This window comes from Heloderma suspectum, chromosome 6 (assembly GCF_057233095.1).
Source record: "Heloderma suspectum isolate Gila_16-S chromosome 6, 16-S_ref, whole genome shotgun sequence".
Taxonomy (NCBI): domain Eukaryota; kingdom Metazoa; phylum Chordata; class Lepidosauria; order Squamata; family Helodermatidae; genus Heloderma; species Heloderma suspectum.
In genome coordinates this window covers 54510035-54531278 of record NC_139463.1, presented here as the reverse complement: position 1 = coordinate 54531278, position 21244 = coordinate 54510035, and the positions used below count along the sequence as shown (strand labels likewise).

At 48.8% G+C, this 21244-nt stretch overlaps 1 protein-coding gene across 1 annotated transcript in view; it reads right to left on the bottom strand.

Moving 5' to 3' along the window:
• EFCAB13 (EF-hand calcium binding domain 13) overlaps positions 1-21244 on the bottom strand; it is a 236485-nt gene that overhangs the window by 35020 nt on the left and 180221 nt on the right. Inside the window, exons 50-55 of the mRNA XM_084808226.1 lie at positions 19269-19337; positions 18718-18822; positions 17718-17786; positions 15434-15520; positions 6143-6247; positions 4964-5032 (exon numbers count right to left, since the gene is read on the bottom strand). Coding sequence (XP_084664352.1) covers positions 4964-5032; positions 6143-6247; positions 15434-15520; positions 17718-17786; positions 18718-18822; positions 19269-19337 — 504 coding nt within the window. The remainder of the gene's footprint in view (positions 1-4963; positions 5033-6142; positions 6248-15433; positions 15521-17717; positions 17787-18717; positions 18823-19268; positions 19338-21244) is intronic.

The window sequence follows — 21244 nt, the reverse complement described above, 5'->3', positions numbered from 1 at the left end:
TGCCGCCACTCTAGTTCCTCTGGCGGCAGCAGGCTCGGGTAGCTCCCAGCTCCATCGGGGTCTCCTCTGCCCCCACCGCAGGGGCGGGGGGTGGGGGAGGGGGCAGGAAATGTGGGGGAATGGGAGGAGGAAAATCTCGGCCCCCGGCGCCCCGTCATGTCTGCCGGCGCCCCTCCAGCCAACTATCTATCTGGAGGCAGGTCTGGATGAGGTCCTCCAAAGTAGGTGGGCTAGGCGTGCGTGCCAACTCATCCAAGATCTCGTCGTTCAAACCGTCCAAAAACTGAGCCACCAGTGCGGCATCATTCCACTGTAAATCCTGCATCAGCAAGCGAAAAGTTGTCACGTAGCTGGAAACTGAGTCCTTGCCCTGCCTGAGGCGGTGAATCTCCCGAGAAGTCGTCTGCGTGCACAGGGTTGTCACCGAAAAAACTGGCCATCACTGTCATGAAACCTTGATAGTCCCCAAACAGGGGGTCGTTAGCGAGAAGGTGTCCCGAAGCCCATTTAGCTGCCATGCCTGAAAGTAGGTTAATGATGAAGCCCACATGAACCTGTTCTGTCAGGAAATCCTCAGGTCGTAGGCACATGTCCAGCTCCGATTGGGCCCGGAAAATCTGAAAAAGTCCTTTCTCACCAGAAAACTTCTCTGGCAGAGCCACAGGCCACTTGTGGTGGGGGGGAATCGGAGGTGGTGGGGGTTGAACCGCAGCTTGCAGACTCTGTACAGCAGTCGTCAGTTGAGCCACTTTCACGAAGAGCCTGGATCTCTTGCACGCAAGCTTGCACCACCAAGTCCATGGCAGCCTCCAGAGGCAGTAGGAGCAGAGAGAAAAAAAAAAGGAACGGGGACCAAGCTGTCAGGCGCGCCCTAGCTGCCTCTTGCAGTCCCCACCAATAGCCAACTCAGGACACAGACGACGAGGAATTCTTTCTGAGACTTTATTCCTTTATTCCTTTATGACTCTTTCAGATACTAATCACTAGCGACAAAGCAAGGAACAGCACTGGGGAAAGATAGCAGAGTAGCCTAAGCTCCAGGTAAGGCAGTTGGTCCCCATTTGAAGGAGAACCATGGGAAGACCCTGAACTTATGGGTTAGGGAGAGATCCTCCCTCTTTCCCTTGGGTCCTTGGGACGCGACCGTTGTTTGCGCGCCAAGCGAGCGCTACGCCTCCTTTCTACACCCTCCATCTGTCGCCGCTCCCTGCATCTGTGCCGAGCATCCAGCAAGCCCTCCTCCAGCACTCTCTCACTGCCAGGGTCACTATCTATCCCAGGAATGCTGGCAGGAGGAATCCCTGCCAGCTGCTGTGCTTGTGAGAGATGAGCGAGCTCCCCTCCCATGGATTGCTATTCCTTCTCAGAATCAGAACTGCTCTGGGGCTCTATGGGCTCAGTTTCCACCCTGACACAGTTCCTGCGACCTATGAAACAAGGACTTAACCTTCAGCACAAAGGAGGGATCTGGCCTCAGCACCATTTTATCAGCACAAAAACTGTGGATCAGAAGACAGTGCCCCCAACTCTGAGACCTGTCTTGATGATGTAATGGCTACCAAAAAGCAGTCTTGATAGTCAGCAGCTTTAAGGAACAAGTAGCCCTAGGTATGAATACCCCCCCCCCCCAGGGCTGTTAACACCCAGTTCAGTGGGATTCCAAGTAGGAAACCAATGTATGGGGGGGGGGTCAAAAGACCTTTAAGAAACCTTTTGAAATGAGGATGATAAGACCCCCCTGCCTAACAACTCAAAGGACTATCAAGTGCTGCAGCTTCTCACTTGATGGTATTAGATCTCCTGCAGAAACTCCAGCACCATTTTCACCTTGCCTGGGTAAGGTTGCTTCTCCTTGCCCGCACCCCAGAACAGGAAGATTTTGAAAGTGGTACTCTAGACCCTTTTGGTGAACTCTTTCCTGGACAAAAGGGGGGTCTTCAGCACATCATCCAAATATCCCATGTGCCTTAGCTAGATCCTTTCCATTTCCAGGCCACAACGTCCCCACCACAGATGTAGAGTTTGGCCCTACGGCAGCAGGTCTTTCCTGTAGGGAAGCTTCCAGCGCTCCCAACCTGCAAGAGCCACAAGGTCCACAAAGCAAAGTCACCTGGGCTGGGCCAGAACGGCACCAAGAGAACCACTCCCGCTCTCTCCTTCCTTATTTTCTGTATTACCTGTGGTAAGAGGAGAATGGGTGGAAGGGCACGTAAGAGGCCTTTCGGCCATACCACCTCTAGGGTTTTTGTGCCTAGAGCCTTGGGGCATTCTGGGGGTTGGCAAACAGATCCAGAACTGGACAGTTGAAGCACTGAAGCACTATTTGGAAAAGCTAAAGATTCAGTCCCCACTCTGGCTCCTGGATGGCTGTCCTGCTAAGCCAGTCTGCCATGGTATTTGCCTTTCCTGCCAGATACTCTGTCCTGATCAATAGGAGATCCCTCTCTGCCCAACTCAGCTGCTTCCTTGTTGAGTGATCTGGACTTCGTCTCACCCTGATGATTTGCACAGGCCTTGCTGAGACGCTGTCAGTGCACACGGTTTCGTGCTGTAGATCCTTCGATGCCAGTTTCAGTGTCTGGTGCTACAGCCAGCTGATGCTTCTCTGAGCTTCTGAGCTTGACCACTTCCCTTGGGTCGCCCTCATGTTCAGAAGAGCCCCACACCCAAACAGCCTGGCAGTGGTCATGACCATGAATGGGTCGTGCTCCTTCAGACCCAGCCCGTTAGACTGTCTGCCCGCAATCCAGCTCCTGCATCTCTCAAGTCTCGCCTTGGGGCTTATCCGTGGAGGAGGCTGTGCCCGTTACCCAAGGCATGGCCAAGTTGCCTAGGGTCTGGGGAGGAATGATGAGTAGGAAGAAGAGCCTTATATTTTATGGCCATCACAGGTGAAAAAAGCAGCCTTTGGTTGCAATTTCTCCCGTTTCGACACTGGAGGTGAATCAGATGAATGTGGAGAAGATGAAACGGCCTGCCTTTTTCCTGCTTGCTACCCAAAAAGGTGATCAACCAAAACACAGAACTTGGGAGAGGGAATAGCGGGGTTTTCCTGCAGTTTTCTGCTCTCTGAGGGCCCAGTTCATCTGAAGCAGCTTCTGCCCGGGTCCCCAATTCATTGACAAGGACTTGCCAATCCAGGAGCAGAACTCTGGGTGAAGGGCAGCCCTCTGTCTCCAAAGGGGGAGGGGAATTCTGGGAGGGGATCCCAGCACTTGCTCCGCCTGCTTTGGAATCCTGCACCCCCTTCTGCCTGATGGGGGAACCGAGCTCCTGCCAGGCATCTCTGCCCAGCCATGCAGAGTCTCAAGATTCAGGCCAGCCGTCTTGGGGCTTGGCGCTTCTCCCACAGCCACAGAGGAAGTGGCGCCACGACAGGCAGCTCTGGTGCCGTGAGGACTTGCCGTCTGACGTGAATTCCCCTGAAGGTGCCTTCCCCAGTCCTCTGCCAGCAGGGGTGTAGTGGTGGGGGGTCTCGCAGGGACGAAAACCCGGGTCTTTTTAAGAGCCAGGGCTCAGCCAGGTCCCTCCCACTCCCAGCCTACTGCTGTGGGCCAGGCTCTTCCAGCCGTCTCCTCCCGTTCCCTGCCGCTGAGTGAGGGTGAAGCTTCCAAAGAGTATCGTATTGTGAAGACCTAAAATGTTTGTGTCTGAGTGAGTGAGTGAGTGAGTGAGTGAAAAAGATTTCAACACCCCTGCATTTTTTCTCAGGCGTCCAATTGCCTGACTCTCAGCTGCACTGTTTTTGGGTCCCAGTTGAAGGCTGTATATCTTACAAGGCTGTGTAATCTTAGAAGGGGCCGTGGCTGTGAGGGAGTGTGGCTGTGGCTGTCACAAAGGGACCCTGCACTTCTGAATTTGCCACTACACTACTGTCTACCAGTCCCCTCCAAAGAATCTATGGATAGCACTGGGCTGCCCATCCTTTCCTGAGGGGAAACATGGCCTCCTAAAGCCGCTCAAGCTCCCAGGTGGAAAAAGGAGAAAGGGATTGAGAAGAAATCGGCAGAGCTCAACTGATAAGCTGCTTTCCAGAGCTTAGACAGGACCAGAACTGGGAGGAAGAGGGTGCTCTCCCATCCAGGAAGGGACACTCAAAGGTGATTGGTTTGGCCCTGCCTTCTGAAGCATGTGGGAGGAGCAGCCTATTCTAGGATGCTCTCCTCCACTGCAGGAAAGTGGTCAAGCCTATCTTCTGTGTGTACAATTATTCCAACTAATCAAACTAGTCAGCAGTTAAGCTGGGACAGGCAATATGAGAATAACCCAGGCTGAGGAGCCAAAGCAGAGTAAGCAGCTTCATAGCTTTTTCCAGATGCAGCTTCCAGGAGAGTAACAAGCAAACCGCATATTACACAGAATTCTGTTTAACTTTCCCTTGATCATTTTGAAAAGATAAGCAAGCTCTGGAAGCTGCAATAAGGACTGGAGGAAGGACAGGTGAGGAAGGGATATTTAATTTAACCATTTTCCCGACAGCCATTTTCCCTCTCAAATCCGGGCCCCCAACCTGCTTTTATTCCTACAGGGGAAAATATAGGGGGACCTGAATCTTTCCCCCTGTGATTGGAAAAGCAGCTTCAGCTGGGGGAATTTGAGACAAAAAGCAGCCAGCATGAAGAGGGTTAAGCATGCCTCCCACCCACCCTTTCTTAGCTCCTCACTGCAGTTTCCAGTGGCTTTTCTTTACAGAAAAAAAAGTTTGGGGAAAGTTACACGGAATTCCCTGTAAAATATAGTTTGAGCCTAAGTCCCTTGGGGTCCCACACCTATTCTCCAGTTTGAGGTCCTTGAACTTTAGACAAGTGCTATGTTATTTGACTGACTGACTGACTGACTGATTGATTGTTCTTATTAACTGGAGTGGCCAGATGTACAGAATAAAGACACAGGCATTTTTATAATATTTCTTAATACAACCGTACTGTTATCCCACATCTTTAAAGACTATGGTTCAGCTCACCAGTCTGCTGGCTTGTCAATATGGCATTTACACCTCTCTTAAACGTCTCCAAGTCTACCATCCCATCAGCTGCAAGGAACAAACAACACTCATGAACAATACACAACAGTCCTGATCCTGAAGCAAATGTCTGGCCTAGCTGAATTTCGCTGCGGGTGGGGTAATGACCCTCCCGTGATGGGTGGAAACCTAGAGATCAAAGCAAACTGTGGGTGCAGGTGGAAATGTGATTCCACAGAGCCAGCTCTTAGACTGAACCCGTGTTCTCAACATGCCAACGTGATTGACATGAATTGGTCCTAAATCTTGTCCGCTCACTCAGGGGCATAGGCCTTAATGCCAAAGGTCTTAATATCTGTCTGAATAAAAAATGAACATGCAAATATATCATCAGAAGGGGCTCTTGAGCAATCAGCTAAAAAGAATTAGGCCAACAGCCCCTGTCCCCTGCATTAAGAGGACAGAGCAGGCGCCAGCAACTGGCAGCCCAGGAGCTGGATCCAGCCCTCTCAGAGGTACTACCTGGCTCCCCACTTTGCCAACCAAGAGGCAAAAAAGGTCTGTGGTGGGAGTGGTATCTGAGGCAACAGATAATTTGGAGGGGTAAGGGTTGGTCACTTGACCCCTTCCCTTCGTATTCCATCCTCAAAGTGGGCCTCCAAGGAAGTCAGTTGCTGACCCGGGGGATAAAACCAGAAGAAAGGGTTGCACTTTTTCTCCATCTTTTGCCCTGGCACAGATGAAGATCAGCTACTCTGGCAATATGAGCCAAATGTCAGCCCTGGAAATGTTTTCATAGTTTTAATGAATCTGGAGCTCGAGTTGCCATGGGAAGGCTGCCAGAGACGTTCTGCCCATGGTGGGTCATCCCTTCCTTAGCCATAATGTGTTACCCCCCTGCGGACTGGGGCGTCATAGTGTAACTCCCAAGAGGCCACCATCATGTTTCTGTACATGCCGGCTCATTTATATACAAAGCATGGTTCCTTTTCTTGTCTTGCCAGGTTCACTCAGGCAGGCGGCCCCGTGTGGCGGCCACACAAGTAGGTTGGCTCCTTCCCTACGTCCCCCACCATTCATAACATCGTAAGAGTTCTTTAGCTTACACAGACCGAGGTCTATCTAGTCTAGTGTTCGGTTTGCAACAATGGCCGGACATAAATGAACAAAGAAACTAACCATCCATTGGAGCGTATTTCAGCGCTTCATACAGCTGCTTGCTGGTTAAATGGATCCCCATTTCATCCAAGACTGCATCCAAGCTGTTGATGTCAACCCTTTTCTCTGTAAAAGAGGCAGAAGTGTTGGCAGGAATTGTTGGTTAGATGTGCAAAGTAATGTTCAAAATTTGCTCAAAGCCACAGGGCCGACCCTGTGATTTGAGCACTGATTGATTTGAGCTCAAAGAGGGATTTGAGCACTGGGGCAATTCAGATTGGAAAACAGCACAGAGAGGGAAGGGCTAAATCCCTCTTACCTCAGCCCTGATCTAAATCACCTACCCATGGCTGCTTTTGCTTCTTTACTTTTTAAAAATGTGGATGATCTGATCATCAGTCTCTTGACATCTCATCTACTTTGGTCTCAGAATAGATGTTGTACTAATAAAGAACTAAGCATGTGCAGAACACGTTATTTCTCCCTTGAATAACCATAGTCAGCCCTATTACATCTTCTGAGCAGGACTGAATCTCAATGCTCCCCCCCCCCCCATCTCAAAAATCATTCACTATTTCTTGGGCAGGAAGTCACTTTGAATTGGCCTAGTCTATTTTTCATGGCTATTGGGCAGGTAAAATGGGAATGAAATTGTAACATGGCTTTTGTGCACTGAACAGTGCTTTTAAAATCATAAATGTATATATCTCCATCTCCATCTATCTCCCAGATTTTCCCCCAGGAAACAGTTTTTCAAAGTTTTCAGGAAAGAGCTGCACCAAGAGACTTTTCCTGTAACTATCACAAAGTGCTCCGTCTGTCTCCACTGAGACAGTGAGACATCACCTTTGGTTCCCAAGGGGCCATGCCCTTATCTGGGGTCAGGCACAGCCAGAACTAGAACAGCAGGTTTGTGTTCTGCTGCCCGTTGGGAGAGCCACTCAAGGCTGCAGAGAGCGAGAGAGAGCGGTTTCCAGGGTCACGATGTCCTCTCAGGCCCAGGGTGACTCTGCACGCCCAGGCAGCCCATTGGTTTCCCCAGCCCCGGGAGGGCTGCCAGAGCATTGGCCAGAGCAACAATTCAGCCTTTGTACTGTCTTCCCCACTGCCAGCTCAGGCTGCCACCTGAGCAGGGTGCTCACAAAAGGAGGCATTCTTGCTGGAATGTGCGCAAGCAGGGTTGAGATGGGCACGGCCCTGCTCGCAACCTGCTGCCGGCAGCACCCTGCCTTGAGAACGGCCTTCTCCCCCTTCCCCAAGGCCGAGACACTGACTTTGGGGCAGAGTAGGGGAAGATGAGAGATGTCCCAGTGGAAGGTATTTTCCTTCCAGGCACTGGGAACGTCCTCACAGGGCAAACAGCAGCTTCCTGCCAGGAATCAAGGACGTCAAGGCCCTGGGCAGCCTAGAGAGCTGGCAGGCTGTGAAGACATCCCTGGGACTGGGCCTCTGGGGGATCGGCGAGGGCGGGGGATGGCAGTCGGTGCACGCAAGCATCCCCCTCTGCCCCCAAAAGGGGTCAAGCCTTTATAAGGGTTCCGGTGGAATGCTTGCAAAAGCTCGAGTTCTTTGCGAGCATTTTACAGGCACGTGCACAGAAACCTCAGAGGGCACTCGCAAAGGGCTCTCTGCTGCTGCAATCACCAGGTGCTGAGTGTACCATTTCAGGCCGTGGGTTCTGTTGATGCCTTGCACTGTAAGGTTCAGGCTGTGGGCTTTGTTGATGCCTTGCATTGTTGCAATGTCCTGCTATGCTCCAATCTTGAACAATCTTGAATAGGTCAGGTTTCACAAGAGAACCAGACAGTAACCGATCAGCACCACGAGAAGCTCCAAGTGAGGCTGGAAGCCACACAAAGTTGTCTGCATGTTGCTCCAACAACGAGCAGAGCAAGACTGAGTCTTAAATAAGAGTTTGGCTGTTTTCAGGTTGGTTGGCCCCACCTCCATACTGACTGAAGTGTTGTCTCTTAAAGGGGCCTGGCCTGTTTTAGCAATCTCAGGCTGCAATGATGCGGGAATCATAGAACAGTAGGGTTGGAAGGGGCCTACGAGACCATCGAGTCCAACCCCCTGCTCAATGCAGGAATCCAAGTCAGAGCATCCCCGACAGATGGCTGTCCAGCCTCATCTTGAATGCCTCCAGTGTGGGAGAGCCCATTGCCTCCCTAGGGAATGGGCTCCATTGTCGTATTGCTCTGACAGTCAGGAAGTTTTTCCTGACGTTCAGCCGGAATCTGGCTTCCTGTAACTTGGGCCCATTATTCCGTGTCCTGCACTCTGAGATGATTGAGAAGAGATCTCGGCCTTCCTCTCTGTGACAACCTTTCAAGTACTTGAAGAGCGCTATCCTATCTCCCCTCACTCTTCTCTTCTCAAGGCTGAACATGCCCAGTTCTTTCAGTCTCTCCTCACAGGGCTTTGTTTCCAGTTCCCTGATCATCTTTATTGCCCTCCTCTGAACCCTCTCCAGCTTGTCTGCATCCTTCTTAAAGTGTGGTGCCCAGAACTGGACGCAGTACTCCAGGTGAGGGAGTGGCTGTGGTATACTAGTTTCCTCATGGCCTGAGTCCCCAGAGTCTGAGGATGGTAATGCAATCTCCGTGTGCAGGGGAGCAGGCCCCTGGGGTCTTTCTGGTGAACTGGGTCCTGGGAGATGGAAGCCTCATGATGCCTTTCTGAAGCTGAGTCCTCTCCCTGCACCATTAACTATGGAGGCTCTTTTTCTGAGGACAAGATCCTCTGAGGACAAGGGTTCAAGATCCTGGTCCATGACATAGAGCTAAATAACAGCCCTGGATGCATCCAGAGCATTGGGTGCAAGCAGGAGACAGAGGTGTATATGGGAGGGGACTTTTGCCTGGCAGCCAGGTGGAGCCAAATAAGGTTCCTTTTTCATCTCTTCTTTCTGTATAAAAAGACTAGCATGTTCGGTATGTTCTGCAGTAATACTAGTTTCATTCTGTTTGAAGGCTGGCCTGATGACCTGATTTGGGCCACCTTTTTATACTTTTGGCTGCTTAGCCAAGGGACTTTGCCTGTAAACGGTTATTTTCAACAGTCTAAACTAAGGGTTGCAGTTTTGTCTCACCCTGTCTATGACTCCATAAATTTGCCAAGCCCTTCACTTTCTGAATTCAGTCATAGAATCATAGAATAGTAGGGTTGGAAGGGGCCTACAAGGCCATCGAGTCCAACCCCCTGCTCAATGCAGGAATCCAAGTCAGAGCATCCCTGACAAATGGCTGTCCAGCCTCGTCTTGAAGGCCTCCAGTGTGGGAGAGCCCACCACATCCCCAGGTAATTGGTTCCATTGTCATATTGCTCTGACACTCAGGAAGTTTTTCCTGATGTTCAGCTGGAATCTGGCTTCCTGTCACTTGAGCCCATTATTCCGTGTCCTGCACTCTGGGATGATCAAGAAGAGATCCTGGCCTTCTTCTCTGTGACAACCTTTCAAGTACTTGAAGAGTGCTATCATATCTCCCCTCAGTCTTCTCTTCTCAAGGCTAAACATGCCCAGTTCTTTGAGTCTCTCTTCATAGGGCTTTGTTTCCAGTCCCCTGATCATCTTTGTTGCCCTCCTCTGAACCCTCTCCAGTTTGTCTGCATCCTTCTGAAAGTGTGGTGCCCAGAAATGGACACAGTACTCCAGATGAGGCCTAACCAGTGCTGAGTAGAGGGGAACTAGTACTTCCCGGGATCTGGAAGCGATGCTTCTATGAATGCAGCCCAAAAGAGCATTTGCCTTTTTTGCAGCCACATCACATTGTTGGCTCATATTCAGCTTGTGATCGACAACAATTCCAAGATCCTTCTCGCTCGTAGTGTGGTTGAGCCACGTATCCCCCATCTTGTAACTGTGCATTTGGTTTCTTTTTCCTAGGTGCAGAACTTGGCATTTGTCCCTATTAAATGCCATTCTGTTGTTTTCTGCCCAGCGCTCCAGTCTATCCAGATCACTTTGAATTTTGTTTCTGTCTCCCAAAGTATTAGCTATCCCGCCCAATTTGGTGTCATCTGCAAATTTGATCAGCATTCCCTGCACCTCCTCCTCCAAGTCATTAATAAAAATGTTGAAGAGCACTGGGCCCAGGACTGAGCCCTGCGGTACCCCACTCGTTACCTCTCCCCAGCTTGAGAAGGTCCCATTGATAAGCACTCTTTGAGTCCGATTCTGTAGCCAACTGTGGATCCACCGGATCGTTGTTTCATCTAGCCCACTTCGAGCTAGTTTGCTCATCAGGATATCATGGGACACTTTGTCGAAAGCTTTGCTGAAGTCGAGGTATATGATGTCTACAGCATTCCCACGGTCTACAAGGGAGGTTACTTGATCAAAAAATGAGATCAGATTTGTCTGGCAGGACTTGTTTTTGACAAATCCATGTTGGCTTCGAGTAATCACGGCATTGTTGTCAAGGTGCTTCCAGATGGATTGCTTTATGATCTGCTCCAGAATTTTCCCAGGGATTGATGTCAGACTGACTGGTCTGTAGTTCCCAGGTTCCTCCTTTTTACCCTTTTTGAAGATAGGGACAACGTTAGCCTCCTGAATAAAGTCTCCTTTATTCAGCCATTTCTGCTAACAGGGGGAAAAGATAGGAGGCCCTTAATCACATTTGCAAGCCCCATCCCCTGACTCCCACCAAATCTAGCCAAATTATGGCTCCCCGGTTGCCTTCAAAAACCACAAATGGGGTCTGGTCCCATTTGGTCCCCTTGTAACTCATGCTCTGAATTGCTCCTGCAACATTGCTCTTTGAGTGAAGGATGAGTGATATTCAACCTATTCTGGAGGGACTTGCACTTGCCCTAAAGGATCAGGTTCATAGTTCGGGGGTGCTCTTGGATCCAGAACTGTCATTGGTGGCACTGGTGACCTCGGTGGCACAGAGCACCTTTTATCAGCTTCAACTGTTATATCAAACATGATCCTATCTGGGCAGAAATGGTCTCGCTATGATTATCTATGCTCTGGTGACCTCTTTTTTGGATTACTGCACTGCATCATGCCTGTAAAAATCAGGGCTGTGCATGGACCTCTGCTTCGCTTCGGATGCTGCTTCAGATCTTCTGAAGCGGCCCCACTCTGCCTCGGACCGATTTGGACCCTATCCGCTTCAACCCAGATCTGGAACTGAAGCAAGATTCTGACATCCAAATAATTTGTTTGGGGCATTTCCCCATTGACTTGCATGGGAGAACACAAACGGACATAACATTTTCAGTTTTTATGACACATACATGAAATTTAGGGAACTCTCAGCCACTCTGAAGTGGACTCCACCTGCCAAATTTCAGACAGTTTGGCCCAGTAGTTTTTGTGCTAGGTGCAGGTGAATTTTGATGTTTTCCGCAAAAACTCTCAAAGCAAACAGCTATAACTTCTCACTGCTTCCACAGAAGTGCATGAAAACTGGGCCCCTCTCAGACCCCCCTGGAAGCCAAAGTTCAGACAGTTTGGCCCACTAGGTCTTGTGCAAGGTGCATGTAAAATGTGCTGTTCTCAAGCCAAAGTTCATAAAGGGGTAATCAAGTTAGGTGTTGAAGCGGTGAGGAGGGCACTATCCCTAAACTCTGCTGTAGGTTTCTTTGAAGTGCAAATAACCCCTTTCCCCTAGTACTGCTTTCCTATTCGGAGTCAATAACCTCGGGGTCTCTTTGGCTGAACTGCCTGGGAAAACACTGGCTGGTAGGCAGGAAGCAAACGAAGATAGCGACCCTGCCCGGTGGGCACACTGACTGGAACAAAGAGCAATGACAGTGGTCTGCTGGACTGACAGGGGCAGGAAGCAGCACAGTACCCCTGCCGCGAGGGCACCGCAGCACCTTGCCCACATCTGCCCCTGACAAGACCGCCAAGATGTTTTGGGTTTGCTTCCTTGCAACACACAGTGTAGTATTATATTATTTAAATAATAGCTGTTAATGTGTACAGTCCTTTGCCCACTGTTTTTGGAAATGTGGGCTGTGTGTACTCCTTCCACACATACTGTTTGCTTGTCCACACAGCACAAGCACACGCACACGGGAGGGGCGCTAACTGTAATCCTAACAGGAGAGAAAGGGGTTTTTTATTTTTTATTTTTATTTAGGGAAAAGAGATAAAAAATGGGAAGGGAAGGAATACAGGAGTTGAGCAATTGAGAAGGGGAGGTGGAGGGGAGCCAAGAACAAGAAAAGGAAATACACACACACACACACGCACACACTCTAGAGAGAATCAAAGAAAGGGCAAACTAATGGTTGAGAGAGAATTGAAAAGGTGTGTGTGTGTGTGTAGATAAGCAATTACAGTGACATTTTCTGGATTTTTAAATGAACAAAAGAATGATCGGTAAAACTATTACAGAAGGGTGGGGTGGGGAGACACTAACACGGCCCTCACAGCATGCACTTTCTTCTCGGCTTCGTTCTGCCAAAGGAGAGTGGGAAGGGTGAAGGCTTCCTCTGCCATGCCTGGCAGAGACTGGCGCAGTTACTCCCAGTGGCCGCAGCAGAGGCAGAATAGGACTGGAGAGAAATTCCATGGAGCTCCCCTCTCAGTTCCCGTCCCATCCTGCTGCCGCCGCTGCTGCCGCCGCCGCCATCATTGCACACAATGGCAGCTTGTCAGGGCATTGGGAGGCTGCACAATTGCCAGGCGGCTTGCGCACCCCAATGAATGGTCTTGCGTGCCCCCCTGGGGTGCATGCACCCCACTTTGGAGACCACTGCTGTAGCCAAATAACGTTCAGACAGCCCTCTCCTCTCCAGTAACACCACCTCTCTCACAATGAGCAAACAGAAGCTGACTCACAGCAAAGCTCCCTCCCTCCTCCTTCTCTGCCCTTCTCCCCCTCCCTCCTTGTCTTCTGCCAGTGGCCGGATCTCTCTCAAACTGCCCTTGCGTCCTCCCCCGCCATCCTCCTCCCCGTCTGCATGATCTTTTAGAAGTTGAAACATTTTGGAGACAGTCTGTCTGGGCTGCTCAGAAGGCAAAGAAGAGCTCCGAATATACGAGGTAGACTGAAATGCCTTGTAGGTGACCCGCTTCAGTTCGGGGCACCTCGGTGCTGTTCTGAGCTGCTTCATAGCAAGACGGGTCACCTCCAAATCAGCTTGCTTCGCCTTGTTATTCCGGCTTTGGACCAAAGCAGTGCACAGCCTAGTAAAAATGGTCCAGAAACTTCAGATGGTCCAAAAACAGGGCAGCAAGATTGTTAATGGTGACTAGCTGATATGATCATATTATACCACTGCTTTATGATGGACTACCCTCCTCAAAGAGGCACGCCTGGCACTTACATTGTAGTCTTTTCAGGTCCAGGTGAAGACCTTTTTATTTTCCCAGGCTTTCTAGCCCTTCAGTTTTAGAAATGGTGTTAGTGCGTTTGTAGATCTTTGCATTCTACTGGCTTTTATCTTGGTTACTACGTTGGTTTTATTCTGTTTCAAATGGTTTCTATATTATGTTTTACTATGTTATTTGATTTTATGTTTTAAAGTTTTGTCTTGGTTGTCCAGAGAGTGTCAGCTAATGGGCGGCATAGAAGTGTAATCTAAACGAATGACTGAATAAAGGTTTCACAGGGCAAACAGCAGTTTCAGGCTGCAATAGTTTTTGTAGACAACTTCCTCATCTAAAATGACTACTCACCACCACCAGCAGGGCACCTAACAAACACACAAACCCAGGGACCAGAATCTGCAACATCTCCAGATGCCAGCCCTATCTCCCTATCCCAGGGATGGAAACCTGAGGCCCTAGGACCGCACACAGCCCTCAGCCTAATTTTATGTGGCCCTCAGCCTAATTTTAAAAGCCCTCTGGAAGCAACCAGTTCAGACCTCTGGCAAGAACAATCTGTCCCTTTCCCAGTAGCCACTGGGCAAGAAGATTGTGCAAGAAGGGATGTCAGAAAGGGAGAAGGAGTGTAGAGACAAAAGAGACTGGCCCTCCCAACTTTTGGCTCTGCTCCCACACCTGGCACATTACCCCCAAGGAAATGCAGCCCTTGACAGAAAAGGTTGCTCATGCCTGCCATATTACCTCAGGAAACACGGTCAGTCAAATTATCAGAGGGTAATTTACTTGCTCATCCCCCAACATTATATATGCTATTGTCTGCTAAAAATGGCTTTCTACTGTCTATGTAGGATGAACAAGTCAGTCTTTACATAAAAGAAGATTGTGTTACCATGTATTATGCTGTTGTGCTCATATGGCATACATTTAAGCTTTACATAGATTTGTCACAGATTTGTTGCTCTTGCAGTTCATTGTCATTTGGTCCCACTGCTGCTGAGCCTGCTGAGGATAACAATATGCTTCTGACGAAGTGGCCTCTATTATATGTTATGCCACAATAAATTTGTTAAGTCTTTAAAATGACGCTAGACCTGGGCCCCCCAAGCTTTTTGGGTTGGTGGGCACATTTGGAATTCTGAAAGTGTCGTGGGCACTTCCAGAAAACAACTGCAATGGGGGCCTTGCCCCTTTACAAAATGGCTGCTAGGGTGGCGGCTGCTGATAACAAAACAGTTTCCCAGAGGGCAAAATGGTGAGACTAGAAGAAAAGCAACTTGCGCAAGAACCTAACTATAAGGCAGAGGCAGGGGCTGAGCACCAAGTCATGTATTTGCCCCCAGAAAGCACAACAAAATGCCAGTTTCACAGAAGGTAAACTGGGCATCATCACCAAACATGTGTGTGTGTGTGTGTGTGTGAGAGAGAGTGTATGCATGCACACATAAACACACACTACAAACCAGACCCCCCCCCCCCAAAGACCCAGGCAACACACACGCACAACCCAGGCAAAACACACACCATGTCAATAACAAACAAGCTCTCTCTCTCTCTCTCTCTCTCTCTCTCTCGCTCTCTCTCTCTCTCTCACACACACACACACACACACTTAGTTGGGCACACTTCAAAATGAAGTGCTGGTCTGCAACTTTCCACCATTTTTATTTTCTAATAATATCCCTGGGGCCAGAGGCATTCTTGGAAATAGAGATGACACTGGAGGCCAGCCCTTCACTTTGCAGCATGCTAGCCACTAGTTAATTAAAATAAAACAGAATAAACACCAGGAGGGGCCTGGTGGGTGCCCAGAAAGGTGTCCGTGGGCATATTGGTGCCCACGGATCCAAACTGGAGACCCCAGTATGGAATCATTTTTGCTTTGTCTTGGTTCTGCTTTGGCTGCAACAGACTGGCGTGGCTCCCCCTCTGGAAGCTGGGCATGTGGAAGGTTCAATGTGCTTTTCTTTTTCAAGAGACCCCTCTCCAAACTTCTCCCTTTCCCCCTTATTCAGTACCACCTTTTGTCCATCCATCTACTATTACTTCGGGGATCTTCTGCGCCTCTCTCATTTCCTTCACATGGTCCAAGCCCTCTTCCCCAATGGCTGGAAGAAAGGAGTAACGCATCAGAGATGGGGCCCTGGAGAATTTTTAGAAATCACGTAGAATGTCAGATATCTTGCATTAGGTGAAAGTGACTGAGGTCCGAGCTCGATATGATGGGAGCAGCCACATTTGTTTATCCCTGCACAGAACAAGGGCTTCCTCATTTTCTGTACATCAAAAGGGGCACATAGCTAAAGGGAACTGAACCCCTCTTACCTCTCTGCCTTTTCTCCCAGCCCCACTCCCAGAAGTGAGCTAAGCGGAGGGGAAAGGGGGCAAAGCAGTGGAGTGTGGAGAGGCAAGGGGCAGGAGGAAGGGCTTAGCTCTCCTCGCTCACGTGCTCTGTTTGCTGTTAAAGTAAGACACAGATCCTGTGTGCCACATGAACAGGGCAGGTGTATTAACACATTCGCGTGGCTGCTTGGTCACATCTAGTTTGGCCCCAAGTCCGCTTTTGGCTTTGTTCACTGTGTTCACTTTTCCATGCCCTGGAAATGCCTCACATCCCACCAGACACTCACACGCTGCAACACATTTGGGACCAGCTCGCACATACATGTGCATTGTTTGATTACACAGCACTCAGTGGCTCACATCTAAACATGCGCATGCCTAGGGACTGGTGAGAAGTTTGCACTTTTTGAACCTACACATGAACTAGAACAAGGTTATATGGCAATAGTCACACTTCCCCAAATTTTTTGATCCAGCTTGCAAATAAAAATGCATATAATAAGGGAAGGTACACACAAAATGCTGTATCAGGTGGAAATGTGCAAAATCCACATAATATGTGGGTAAATGACTTGCAAAAATGGATATATTAGGTTGAGGGCATACAAAAACGTGATTATTAGGAGAAATGTGCATGAAATATGTACAGATTTTCATGACGACATTTAAAAAACAAATTTTGCAAACGGATGCAGAAACAGGATGGAACAAACATCATGTTGGAGAAATGAGAAATGGTGAAATCGAATTTGACAGAGACACCCATCCCTCGCAGTGACTCCATTGAAAAGTGTTGTGTCTCGGGTGGCAGGAAGGTTCTGCCTGCAGGGGCTGCTCCACACAGGGAAGGACATCGCCTGACACTGCAGGCACCAAGCCATGAAGCAGGCGTGGCATGCCCTTGGCTCATGGGCAGGATTCAGCCCACAGGGGTTCTCCATGCAGCTCAGCAGCTTCTTTCCAGGCCCGTCCCTCTTCCAGGATCCACCCCAGGCAAAGTATCTGATCTCCAGCCAGCAGCACATTGGAGATAAGCCCTTTCCCCTACCCTGTCACTCGGATCAGAGATAAGCCCTTTCCCCTGTTCTGCACTGAGAAAGGGAACCTCTCTCCATGGATGAGCTGGGGAAGTGGGGCTGTGAAGAACATGTGTGTATGGTGTGCATGCGAGTGTACAGGTGTGTGTGTGAACATGTGTGTGACTGTGTCTGTGTTTGTTTCTGTGGGGCTGTTCACACAACACGCTAACCCACACTCAGTGGTTGAGTGTGGGTTGTTTTGAACTGTGGGTTGTTTGTTGAACCATAGGTTAGCATGTTGTCTGAATGCAGCCAGGGTGGCTTGTTAACCATGCAGTGTGTCTTATTTTCTCAAACAAGCCACCTTGAGAACCCATGCTTTGTTGTTGGGTTGTTCAGGGTGGTTAACACGACAACCCACCCTGCAGAAAATGTGCCGCATTCAGACAACATGATAACCCATGGTTCAACGAACAACTCACGTTTCTAAACAACCCACACTCAACCACTGAGTGTGGGTTAGCGTGCCCCTACGTGAATGTGTCACTGTGTGCGAGTGTGTGTGTGTATGTGTGTGAGGGGGAGAGAGAGAGAGAAAGAGAAAGAGAGGGGGAGAGAAAATATGCGTGTGAAAATGTAGAGTGTGCCTGTTAGCAGTGGCTCCACCCACTTTGAGTGCTGGCCTCACCCACTGCCGCATGCAGCCACCTGGCCTAATTCACACCATGAGCCAAAAATGGTTCCCTAACCCTACAATAAAACATCCTGTGCAAACTAGCCTTTATACTCTTTACCTGCAATAAGGAGAGTATAGCAGATCTAACCCCCCTCTGTCCTTCAGGGAATAGGCAACATGTGGAACATATTTATTAGCATTTCTAGAAACTGATGAAATTTGTTTGCATGTATGGGAGTGTGCTGGTTTTAGGCTCTTTCAACTCACCAGCTGGTAGTAACCCCTGAAGCTCTTGAACCGCCTTGACAAATTCACTGAGGTTCACCGTCCCATCTGCTGTAAAGCAAAAGAAGAAGAAACAGCACCTTGCTGCTCTCATAGCCCCTGTACTGATTTACACTGCCCTTGAAGACGGTTTGGAAACACTGGCCGGTCCAGAACATGACAGTATGGCCTGTCCATGGCTGGCCACGTGGCGCGTACTACACTGGTTCTGAAAGAGCTCTGCTAGTTTCCAGTTAGTTTCTAGTCTAAATGCAAGGTGCTGGTGGTCCTTTGAGGTCCTCATTTGAGGACACACATACACTCCAGAACCTCGCATGATTTAAGTCCACAAGTTGAGTGCCACCACCTTTGACATACAGCTGGGGTCACATCAGACATGACAGCAGCAGACCTAGCTTGGCTCCTGCCTATGCAGAGGGAGTGGGGTTGCAACCGGAAGAAATTGTGGGGCGACGTTTCATCTTCAACCCATTGCATACCGGGCGGGGGGCAGGGTCCTCCCAGAAGGGATCGCTTCCAATTTTGGATCCCCACTGGGGAAAAACAGTTGAGCACAGCAGTTATAGGGTGAAAAATGCCTGTAAGTCAGTGAAGTCTGGGACTCCAAGACTCTATATATACTTTTATAGAGTATTGCTTCTGTTGAAAATAAATGTATTGCCTAGGACTTTGAAACCCTGAGTCAATGAGCACAACACATACTCTTTTCTTACAGTTTATTACTCTATAATAATTTTATCTTTATGAAAATGTGCCCTACAGTGGGGGAGCACTTAGCTGCTGGATGTAAATGATCTTGAGAGCCCTTTCAGCGGTCCAGTCCTGTCAGAATGCAAACCCATAGTCTGAGTATCACATGTTTTTCAAACTGCTTTATATTTTATAGGATTGATTTATATTATGTTTTATCTTATTTGTTGTTCCCCTTGTGGACACGATTGTGAGGAAAGGTGCAGTATGCATTTAAATAATAAATACCAACCATTCACTTCTGCATGGATCAAGGCTTCCTGGAGCTCCTTGTCATTCAGATAGATGCCCTTGCTGGCCAGAAGGGATTCTAGGTCCTGAACAGCAATTTTCTCTTCTGTATAATAGTGACGGGACCCAGAGGGAAAACAGAGGTGAGAGGCAGGATAGACAAGGCAATGCCAGTATGTCACTAATTTGGCTCTCACTTAGCAGGGAAGAACCAGAATGGAGAGGAAGTCTAAATACCACAGAAGAATAGAGAAACAGAAAGTAGTCATAGTACGGTGTCTTCACCTTTTACTGGCATTTCTGGAAACCCAGTCAGAAGGCTGCATAATGAGAAGATACAAAACCTCCATTTTTAAAGGCTTGTGCGGCCAGGCAGTTCCTCCCATGCCCAACTATGGACATGTTCATCAGCAAATGAGTGAAGCCTGTATAATTTCAAAGCTCTGTGTGCAAGGCAAGTGTGGCACAAAAGGAAGCAAAGAGAGGCATTTGCGTGTTGCGATCCTTCTGCTCTCACTGTGCCTCCTCAACCAGCTTATTAACTCAACTCACCAGTCTGAGGATGTGGCTGGATTGTTCTCACTCTCTTCATAAATTCTCCCAGGTTCACCTTCCCTTCAGCTGAGAGAAAAAGAAGTGCTCAGGATCAGAAGGAAAAGCACCGCAGCCCAGCCCACCACGCGTCGAAAACTGGGCTGGAAGCCAGGAGACAGAAGCAGAGGCCATGTTTCCAAGAAGGCGGCGGGAGGATTGAGGGCAGCCTTCCTCAACGGAGCGCCCTCCAGATGTGCTGGACTATAACACCCACCATCCCCAGCCAACAGAGCCACTATGCTGGCTGGGGTGATGGGAGCTGTAATCCAACATATCTGGATGGCACCAAGTTGGGGAAGCACCAAGCAGCAGCTGAGCTTGGACCGCTCCTCCTTGGGAGGCTGAGTGGACACAAGGAGTTGGCAGGTCTAGAGTTCATTCCTCTCATGGCAGGATAGGAACCTATAGGTTCCCTATAGTGTATTTGGGCACTGTGGGTAGAAATTAAAAGCATGGCATATTTGCACTTTAAAAAATGTTTTTATAACCATGAGAAAATGTTACATAGACAAGCTTGTACACCTGTTAGACTACATATTAGCAAAGTCAACAGAGTACACCCTATAAAAGTAAACATACTGTATGCTTGTATCTTGTCTTCAGAGTTATTATAAACCTGCCCAGCAGCTGCAATAATCATCAGTTTCCCTTTCCAAAGAAAAGAGCTAGGATTGGAAGTAATTTGTTACCTACTGAAGAGAAAATATTAGAATGAACCGTTCTCTAGCTAAGTACTTGAAATGGGGAATTGTGACCTTTGGTGTAGTACTTCTAAACTGAATCACTAATTACTGCACTCTTACATTCTGGCTGAAATTGCTACCAATTTGGAGGCTTAAATCTGTTGTAGTAATATGGAGCTGGTTTCCTAATTCCTGTTTTCTGGGTTGACCCAGCACTAAAAATAAAAAAGAATAACCCCAACACACTGACCCTGACTCTGGCTGCCAACCTAAAGGTTACATTTGTGGAGGATGGTCTGGGATTCCTTCAAATTGGTGAGATAGGTCTGTGTAGCGACCTCCCTCATTCTGCACTGGTAAACTAGAGTTTCAAACATTGTATAGTGTGTAATCGGTAATCTAAAATGTGGCAGTGCCGTTTCTGGAGAATTGGTGTAAGGGTATGAATATGGATCCCATGAAAGCAATATTGGTCACCCAAATAGCAGAGAAATGTGATGAGGCTACCATTAAAGAAAAGCTCCATTCAGACCAAGGGCCCGAGTTTGAGAGCCGCTTGCTTAAAGAAATACTGAGTCTGGCAGGGATCAAGAAGTCAAGAACTACCCCATAGTACCCTTTACTGAATATGCTGGTCACCTTATGCCCTGAACAGAAATCACGATGGAGTCAGCACACTGCATTTTTAGTGCATGCCTACAATGCTACACAAAATTATTCCACAGGTCTACTCCCTAGTTCTTGATGTTTGGGAGGGAGCACAGACGGCCCATAGACCTGTGCTTCGGGGTCTCTGGAGACAAGGACGACTTGGGAACTCATCTTCAGTATGTAGCGCAGATGAAGCCACAACTCCAACAAGCCTATCGACTTGCCATTGCTACAGCCAGGGGAAATACAGACCAGAACAGGCACCGTTATAATGAAAGGGTGTGGGCACAACAACTGCTACCTGGAGATCTGGTACTGCTTCGGAATTTGGGTGTCCCTAGGAAACACAAGTTGGCTGACTGGTGGAAAGCACAGCCCTATATTGTAGAAGAAAAGCTGGGAAAGCCTCCTGTATACAGGGTAAAACCAGAGAATGGCACTGAACCCATGAAAACACTCCACAGAAACCACCTACTCCTAGTAGGACAGTTGGTGGGCATGCCTGACACTGTACCAGCTGAGACTAAGAGACAAGGGAGGAGAGATGCATCTCGACCACGGTCAAATGTGTGAAGACTTAGGCCACTGAGTGTTCCGGAG